A 9,875-nucleotide genomic window follows, 5' to 3' on the forward strand; every position below is an offset into this window, starting at 1 on the left:
CCTTGACGTGGCCAGAGAGGTTTTCATACAGGGTCCCATTGCCTGATACGATGGGACAGTGAGGTGCGTTGGCCATGTGTATCTTCAGGAGGCTGTAGAGCTCTCCAGTGCAGGGAGTAGGTTGGGTGAGAGCAATGGAGGGTGCTCTTAAGGTCCAGATCAAAGGTCTTGATCAGTCCATTGAATTGACGGGTGTGTTTTTTGGTCTGATCTGTGAGAAACTGTCAGGTTTACAACTGTAGTGTTCCTCATTTTTCAGTTGTCAACTCACTCAACGGAAGAAGGAGCAATGCTCCAAAAGCTTGTGCTACCAAATAAACCTGGTGGTCTTTAACCTCGTGTTATGAGACTTCTTACTGTGTGTAATATCCAACACACTTCTCCCTTTCTTTTAGTTCCAATAAAGAGTCAGACTGACTCAGTGTTAACTCTGATTTCTCTCCCTACAGATGCTACCAGACCTGCTGCATTTTTCCAGATTTCTGTTTTTGTTTCAGATTCCAGCATATGAGTATTTTGCTTATTTTTGTGCCCATTTATCATGTTGTTTTATGAGGGAGCATACAATTTAAAATATCTTCCTGTGTTGCGACCAAAGGTGGTGAAATTCCAGTTTAACCGCCTGTGGTAGCTTGGTCCATTTAAGGGGTGAATGACCATGGGCCACAGGGCCTTTATGAGGTCTCACAAGAGAAAGGCATGAAGGGTGAGGTGACCAAAATTGGGAGAGAAGTAGTGGCTGCTCAGAGTACCAGTAGTGAAGGCCCAGTGGAGCTCCAGAGAAAGAAGAGAAATCCTCAGCCGCAAGAGTTTGAGTGTTATCGTTGTGGGGAGACCATCCCTAAGGCAAATGCAAACCCCATGTATTTACTATGTGTTCATTCGGGCCTGGAGACTTGTCCACTTTTAAGCCCGTTAAATCCTCCCAAGACCTCCTCATTCTTATATCAAACTGTGCAAGTTCCTCACAATCCCTTTTCCTGAATTCTATACCTGTGTTCTCCTTTTCCTGATGAGAAGTATTCATTTAACACCCTTCCAATGTCCTGTGGCTTAACACACAAATTACCCCCTTGGTTTCCAATGGGCCCTACTCTTTCCCTGGTTAGCCTCTTCCCTTTGATGGATTTATAAAATATCTTCAGATTCTCTCTAATTTTGTTCACAGGTCCCTTTTCATGACCGTCCCCCCATCCCCGGCTCTTTTTCTCTTCTAATTGCTTTCTTAAGTTCCCTCTTGCACTTCCTATATTCTTCTAAGGCCACAGCTGAGTTGCTTCCTTTGGACTTGCTAAAAACCTTTCTCCTCCTCCTCATCCATTTCTGAATTATCCTGGACAGCCAGGGTTCCCTGAAGTCATTGCTCCTACATTTCCCCCTATAGAATACATGTTGGATCTGTACTCTCCCCAGTTCCTATTTGAATGTTCCCAACTGCTCCATTGTAAATTTACCTACAAGGAGCTGTTCCCAGTCAACTTTCGCCAGATCCTGCCTTATTTTAATTGATAGAGCTGCACCACCTCCCTTTTTACACTCTCTGCTGTCTCACCTAAAGATCCTATGCCCTGAACATTGAATTACCAGTCCTGCCCTTCTCTCAAACATGTCTCTGTGATGGCTACAATATCACATTTCCATGCCTTACCTATTACACTCTTTGCATTGAAGTAAACACCACCCAGCCTTGCCTAACACTCTTCACTCAACTTAACTGAATTCACTCTGACTGCTTCCTTTACTATACCATGATGTGTTTCTATTTTACTCATGTACTGTGCCCTGTCCACTTGCCAGACTAGTTTAAGCTCAAACAGCACCAGCAGACCTACCCACAAGGATGTTGGTCCCAATGTGGTTCAGGTGCAGGGTGTTTCATTTGTACAGATCCCATCTTCCCCAGAAACAGTCCCAGTGATCCAAAACATCAGTCGTGCAGTACATCGAAAAGCTGAGGTTGGGTTGAAGAGGTTGGAAGACCTAGGGATAATCAAACCTTACAGTTCTTGGAGTGGGCTACACCAATAGTATCGTGCTAAATTAGAAATTACAGTGAGGATTTGTGGTGATTAAAAGCTGATGGTAAACAGAGCTGCTCAAATAGACAGAAATCTTATTGCTAGGATAAAAGATCTTTCTTCTAAACTGTCAGGAGTCCCCAAGTACATGAAAATGGATTTAACTGTCAGATGTACCGACAGCTTAAGCTGGAAGAACATTCAAAGGAATTTGTCACAATTAGTATGCATAACAGCTCATTACAATGCATGAGACTATCCTTTAGCATTTCATCTGCTTGCTCTATCTTTCAGTGCACCATGCAAAGCCTCTTGCAGGGATCCCCAGAGTGGTCATGTATCTGAACAATGTCTTAATAACAGAGGCATCACCTGGGGAGCATAGAGTCAATTTAGAGGACGTTCTCAAAAGATTCAATTACAAGGCTGGGAGGTGTGGGAGGAGTGGAGGGTTGCAAAGATGGGGAATGACAAGCCTGTGAGCAATTTGCAAATAAGATTGACAATTTTTGACTTAAGGCAGGTCAAGCACCACTTTGAGGAAGCACTGAGCATGGCCACACTCTGTGTGGAGGACTTCAATTAACATCACAAAGAATAGCTTGGTAGCATCTCTGCTGACTAAGCTGACCAAGTCGTAAAGGACAAGCAGGTGTTGATGGAATCGCAAAGAGAAAAAATCTTACTTGACCTCATCCTCGCATATCTGCCTGTCACAGATTGCAGAATCATAGCATTCCTATGGTTCCAGAAAAGGCCATTTGGCCCACCAAACCTGCTTTACACCAATCCTACCCAGGCCCTATCCCCGTAACCTCATGTATTTACCTTGCTAGTCTCACTGTCACTGAAGGACAATTTAGCATGGCCAATCCACCTAATCTACACATCTTTGGACTGTGGGAGGAAACTGGAGCATCCGGAGGAAGCCCATGCAATGCAAGCTACAGTCACCCAAGGCAGGAATTGAACTCAGGTTCCTTGCGTTGAGAGACAGCAGTGCTAATCACTGTGCCACCATGCCTCCTGTGATGCATCTATCCATGACATAGTGGTAGGAGTGACTACTGAAGAGCCTTTGTCTTCACACTGAGAATACCCTCTATCATGTTGTGTGGCAGTATCACTGGGCTCAATGAGATAGATCTCAAACAAATCTAGCAACTCAAAACTGGATATCCATGAGGTGCTGTGGTCCATGAGCAGTGGCAGAATTACATTTGACCACTATCTGTAATCTCAGGTCTGGCATATCTCCCACTCTACCATTACCACCAAGCCAGAAGATCAATGTTGGTTTAATGAACAGTGTAGAGGGCATGCCAGGAGCAACACCAGACATTCATAAAAATGAAATGTCAAGTGGTGAAGTTACAACATAGGATAACTTACATATCAAACAGCGGAAGCAGTAAGTGAATGACAGAGCCAAGCAATTCTAATGGATTTGATCCAAGCTCTGCAATCCTGCTGTATCTAGTGGTGAACGGTGACGGGCAATTAAACAACACACTGGGGGAAGAGGCTCTACAAATATTCCCATCCTAAATGAAGGGGGGAGACCAACACATAACACCAACACAGGGTGGCACGGTAGCACAGTGGTTAGCACTGCTGCTTTACAGCTCCAGGGTCCTGGGTTCGATTCCTGCCTTGGGTCACTGTCTGTGTGGAGTTTGCACATTCTCCTTGTGTCTGCGTGGGTTTCCTCCGGGTACTCCAGTTTCCTCCCACAGTCCAAAGATGTGAGGGTTAGGTTGATTGGCCATACTAAGAAATTGCCCCTTAGTGTCCAGGGGTGGGTAGGTTAGAGGGATTAGTGAGTATAATATGTAGGGATATGGGGGTAGGGCCTGGGTGCGATTGTGTTCGGTGCAGACTCGATGGGCTGAAGGGCCTCTTTCTGCACTGTAGGGTTCTATGATCATAAATACAAAAGGCAAGGCTGAAGCATTTGCAACAATTTTAGGACAGAAGTGTTGAGTAAGTGATCCATCTTGGCTTCCACAGAAGATGCATAAATGTAAGGTGATACATTTGGGCAGGAAAAATCAGGCAAAGGAGTACATGATGAACCAGCAGGACCCTGGGAGGCACAGAGGGAGATCTGGGGGATCTGATGGATCTTGGGTAGCGTGATAGCACAGTAGTTAGCACTGCTGCCTCACTGTGCCAGGGACCCGGGTTCAATTCTAGCCTTGAGTGACCGTGTGGATTTTGCATGTTCTCCCATGTTCATGTGGGTTTCCTCCAGGTGCTTTGATTTTCTCCCAGGATCCAAAGATGTGTGGGTTAGGTTGATTGACAATGTGAAATTGACATTTGGTGTCAAGGGGTTCAGTAGGGTAAATACATGGGGTTATGGGGATACAGCCTGGGTGGGATTCTTGTTGGTGCAAGCTCAATAGGCCAAATGGCCTCCTTCTGCACCATTGGGATTCTATGTCTGCATGTACACAGGTCCCTTAGGGTAGTAGAACAGGTGGATAAAGTAAGAAGACATATTGGGTAGATGCCTTTAATAGCTGAGGCATAGAGTATAAGAGCAGGGAAGTTATGCTGGGACTATATAAAATAGTAATTCGGGAGATGCAGCAAAATTTCTATCCAAGGGAAAAGAAGCATATGATGGGGAGGATGAGACAACCATAGCTAATGAGGGAAGTCAGGGGCAGCAAAAAGTAAAAGAAAAAGCATACAATGTGGCAAAGTTTAGTGGGAAGCCAGGGAATTGGGAAGTCTTTAGAGACCCACAGAAGACAACAAAAAAAGGGAGAAACTGAAATATGAGGGTGAGTTAGCCAGTAATGTAAAATAAGATATTTTGATATATAAAAGGTAAGAGAGAGTTAAGAGTGGACATTGGACCACTGGAAAATGATGCTGGAGAAGTAGTAATGTGGAACAAAGAAATGGCAGAGGTAGGATGGTAGGAACTTTGTATCAATCTTCACAATGGCAGGGACCAGTAACATACCAAAAGTTTAAGAGAGTCAGGGGGTAGAGGTGAGTATGGTGGCCATTACCAAGGAAAAGGTGCTAGGGAAACTGATAGGTCTGAAGGTGGATAAATTACCTGTGTCAGGGACTATATTCTGAAGGAGATAGCTGAAGAGATAGTGGAGCCATTAGTGGTGATCTTTCAGGAATCATTGGAGTCAGGGAAAGCTTCAGAGGACTGGACCGGAAAATTGTTAATGTAACACCCCTGTTTAAGAAGGAAAATTACAGGACGGTTAGCCTGACCTCGGGCATTGGTAAGATTTTAAGATCCGTTATTATTACGGATGAGATTTCAAAATACTTGGAAGCATATGATAAAATCAAACAAAGTCAGCATGGTTTCAAGGGGAAGTCATGCCTGACAAATCTGTGAGAGTTTTTTTGAGGAGGTACCAAGCAGATTAGACAAAGATAAGCCAGTGGATGTTATCATAGAATCCATAGAAGCCCTATAGCACAGAAGGAGGCCATTTGACCTATCGAGTCTCCACTGACTACAATCCCACGCAGGCCCTATTCCCGTAACCCCACATAGTTATCCTGCCAATCCTCTGAGTCCAGGGTGAATTTAGCATGGCCATTCAATCTAGCCTGCACATCTTTGGACTGTAGGAGGAGAATCCACAGGAAACTCATGCAGACACGGGGAGAAAGTGCAAACTCCACACAGACAGTGATCCGAGGCTGGACTTGAACCTGGGTCCTTGGCATTGCGACCCAGTGCTAACCACTGTGTCGCCCGCCTGCTGGATTTCCACAAGGCTGCTAAGATAAGAGCCCATGGTGTTAGAGGCAAGGTACTAGCATGGATAGAAGATCAACTGAGTGACAGAAGGCAGAGAGTGGGAATAAAAGGATTTTTTTTCAGGATCGCAGTGGGTGACTAGTGGAATTCCACAGCGGATAGTATTGGTACCATAACTTTTCACTTTATACGTCACTGATCTAGATGAAGGATTTGAGGTGATTGTGGCTAAGTTTGCAGATGATACAAAGATAGTTGAGGGACAGGTAGTATTGCGGAGGTGAGGAGGCTGTCGAAGGATTTGGACAAATTAGGAGAATGAGCATAGTAGTGGCAGATGGAATACAACGTGGGAAAGTGTAAGGTTATGCACTTTGATAGGAAGAATAGAGGCATAAAGATGTGCGGGTTAGGTTGATTGGCAATGCTAAAATTGCCCCTTAGTCTCCTGGGATGTGTAGGTTAGAGGAATTAGCGGGTAAATGTGTCGGGATATGGGGATAGGGCCTGGGTGGGATTGTGGTCAGTGCAGACTCAATGGGCCGAAGGGCCTGTTTCTGCACTGTAGGGTTCTATGTGCTATGTTGTTCTATGTTCATAGGCTATTTTCTAAATGGGGAGAGCATTCAGAAATCAGAAACACAAAGGGACTTGAGAGTTCTAGTTCAGGATTCACTTAATGTTAACTTGCAGGTTGAGTTTGTAGTTAGGAAGGCAAATGTAATGTTTGTATTCATTTTGAGAGGACTAGAATATAAAAGCAGCGATATACTGCTGAGGCTTTATAAGGCTCTGGTAATTTGATTTGATTTTTTATTGTCACACGTTTTAGTATACAGTGAAAAGTATTGTTTCTTGCATGCTATAGAGACAAAGCATACCATCCATAGACAAGGAAAAGAGAGAGTGAAGAATGTCATGTCACAGTTATAGCTAGGGTGTAAAGAAAGATCAACTTAGTGCGAGGCAGGTCCATTCAAAAGTCTGATGGCAGCAAGGAAGAAACCGTTTTTGAGTCGGTTGGTACATGTCCTCAGACTTTTGTATCTTTTTCCCGATGAAAGAAGGTAGAAGAGAGAATTCCAGAGTGTGTGGGGCCCTTAATTATACTGGCTGCTTTTCCAAGTTGGCGGGAAATATAGACAGAGTCAATGGATAGGAGGCTGGTTTGAGTGTGGACTGGGCTATGTTCACGACTCTTTATAGTTTCTTTGGTCTTGGGCAGAGCAGGAGACATACCAAGCTTTGATACAACCAGAAAGAGCTACATTTGGAATATTGTGAGCAATGTTGGGTTCCATATCCAAGGAAGGATGTGCTGGTCCTCACACCTCCAGCAGATTCCCTCTGCCCCCCACCAAAATCCTGTGATATACTCATAATAGCCAGTTTGGGAAAGAAGAAACCAAAGCAGGCCTTTACTGGGAATAGATGTATTCAGAGAGTAAAACATTACAGTTATTTATCTCCTGTTGCCACCCTATCCCTTAGTTGTGTCAGTAAGTGTCTCATTATATGTGCTCAATTAACCATGTGCTTCACCAAGATTGATCTAATCAACATAACAACGCCCACCTCTCTTCCCTGGCATCTCTGGCTCCATGGGGTTAGGGAGACGGTGGGAATCAAAGAGAGGAGTCTCAGGGAAACAATGCCAGAGATCAACTGGTAAATATGGGGTCAGGGAGACAGTGGTTGTCGAACAGAACATTGAGAGTTGGGCCGAAGGGCCTGTTTCCCGGGCTGTTTTTGTTCTTTGTTTAAATCATCAAAAAAGGAGCGTTATAGGACAGCAGGTTAGGGATTGATTGTTCATTTGGCCCAGCGATGCTGAGTAAGGAAATGAAGGAAATTGGGGCACTTGAACAACTTCAGTCTGCTGGTCAAGGGACAGATAAAAAGCCTCAGCTGGGGTTCCACCTCTTAATTACTACACAAATATTCTAGGTGTTATTGCATGGATGTATAACGTTAGGAAATGCCTTTGATGTGATATCTTCTGTGGTAATTAAACAGCCAAAAATATCTTGAGTTTGCACTTGAGTAACAACCACTTGAATGAATTGCAGCATGAATAGGAGAGGAAACAGGAGGAAATAAATGTAGTTGTGAAACATTACTGTTTTCAAAATGACAGATTTGTCCATTTTGATGAGGTTTCTCTATTGACGAATCAGGAACACAACCTAAACAAGATATTTAAATAGCATCTTTATAGATTTTTTTAATTCATAGATTTAATAGGGAATTGAACTGATTGTTGAACTTTATGAATCTTTCTTTCAGAGTGGGTTATGGCTACAGTGCTACAGCGTCTCTCTTTTCTTCCCGGTCAATGGCACACAATGTCGCAGAGGACATGAAATCAACTAGGAACGCAGGGATCCCTCCAAAGCAATTTGATAAGAATGCATATGTTTAAGTTTTTTTAAAAATGTTAAGATAAAGATATGAATACTTTAATCAAATTCAGTTCATAAAAAAAAATCTTTAACTTACAAAAATATATTTGTTTCTCACAATAATTCTAAAAACAACTGCAGTTTTTCAAATTACTGCTTTTGACCTGAGAATATTTTTGTCTATATATTGCTTTATGAAAATATATCTTTTGATGCAACTAATTTCCTAATTTTCAAGAACATTATATTTCAATTGAGCAGTAGTTAATCTGGCAAAACACGCAGACTCCAGCAGCAAAAAAAAGTTAGATTAAAAATTCAGTTTTTTGATATGGTTCAGCTGGTTAGTTAGTTACAAGCAAATAAAATGTATTGCTTCTTGACTATGTTTATTACTCAGAATAGCAAAAAATTTGTAACAGAACCTCGTAAATGAGCAGTTATGTTATGAATTCAATGAAATTTAATAGAAATGTGTCCCATTTATGCTTATAGTATAGTCATTTGTGTCTATATCTTATTAAAAGTATGTATCTGTGCAAATATCCTATGTGTAAACATTGACTTTGGCTGTCAAATACCTGTTGTGTCTTTTTGCAGGTCAGATTAACCGGTGGGATTGGGTAAAATGGTGATTTTTACTTGCTGAAATGCTGAGTTTTACTTTGACTTTTTAAACTTCATAGCATAGGTTAATAGGACCATCCACATTTTTGAGCGGACCATGAAATGGGGAGCCAGTGCTCCAAATCAAAATCTTGCCTCATTGTCACTCTGATCTACATAATTGTCCGCAATAAGTAGCAGAATGTCTTATAAGCAAGATGCTCCCTCCAAGTGACTGAGAGAAAGTAAGACAACAAATCTGAAGCACAGATAGATGTTTAACACTTTAACAAACATGCCAAATCCCTGTCTGAATTATTGAAAGAACAAACTGTACATGTGCAGAATCTGATCATGAAAACCTGGAACTCAGCAAATGTTGTTGGTAAAGATGGAAACTGGTAAATAAACGAAAAGGAACATCTTCCACCTACACCTGAAAAGTCGAAACGATCAACATTAGCAACACCATTAATGAACAAGACAACATCACCAACAAGCAGTCCATCATTATCAATGTCACCAGCAAGTGACACCATGGCTTGTAACTTCCTCAGAGTGGCCATCACCAGCAAATTACCATTCCGTAGTGATTTGCCTTTGCTCGAATTGCAAAGTCCCTGTCGTACCTGACCTTCTTCATTCAGGCCAATTGCGACAGAGTGAAGCAGCAGCAGTGATCCAACAGCAAGATGTAAAAGGAGCACAGTACAAAGTCTCACAACACCAGGTTAAAGTCAAACAGGTTTATTTTAAGCACAAACTTCCAGAGCACTGCTCTTTCATCAGGTGAGTGGAGAGGTGGGTTCACAATGGTCCACAGCAAATTACCCAGCCTTCAGGAGAACAACGACCACGGCAATCACTGCAAGGCATGCCGGATCATCGATGCAAAAAGCACCATCACATGTGAGTGTACCACCCTATGAGGTATACAGTACAGACTCATGCAACTCCGCCAACATTGTCTACCTCATACACTGCAGGAAAGGATGCCCCGAGGCATGGTACATCAGCCAGACTATGCAAATGCTATGACACCATATGAATGGACACCACACGACAATCACCAGGGAGGAGTGTTCCATTCCAGTTGGGGAA

The 9,875-nt window shown here is 42.8% G+C and overlaps 1 protein-coding gene across 1 annotated transcript in view; it reads left to right on the forward strand.

The window, feature by feature from the left end:
- LOC145349480 (claudin-10-like) overlaps positions 1-8,188 on the forward strand; it is an 89,542-nt gene extending 81,354 nt beyond the window's left edge. Inside the window, exon 7 of the mRNA XM_080198018.1 lies at positions 8,053-8,188. Coding sequence (XP_080054144.1) covers positions 8,053-8,188 — 136 coding nt within the window. The remainder of the gene's footprint in view (positions 1-8,052) is intronic.
- Positions 8,189-9,875: the final 1,687 nt, after the last annotated feature.

The sequence above is a fragment of the Carcharhinus amblyrhynchos genome, chromosome 10 (genome assembly GCF_965287045.1).
Source record: "Carcharhinus amblyrhynchos chromosome 10, sCarAmb.v2.hapA, whole genome shotgun sequence".
NCBI lineage: Eukaryota > Metazoa > Chordata > Chondrichthyes > Carcharhiniformes > Carcharhinidae > Carcharhinus > Carcharhinus amblyrhynchos.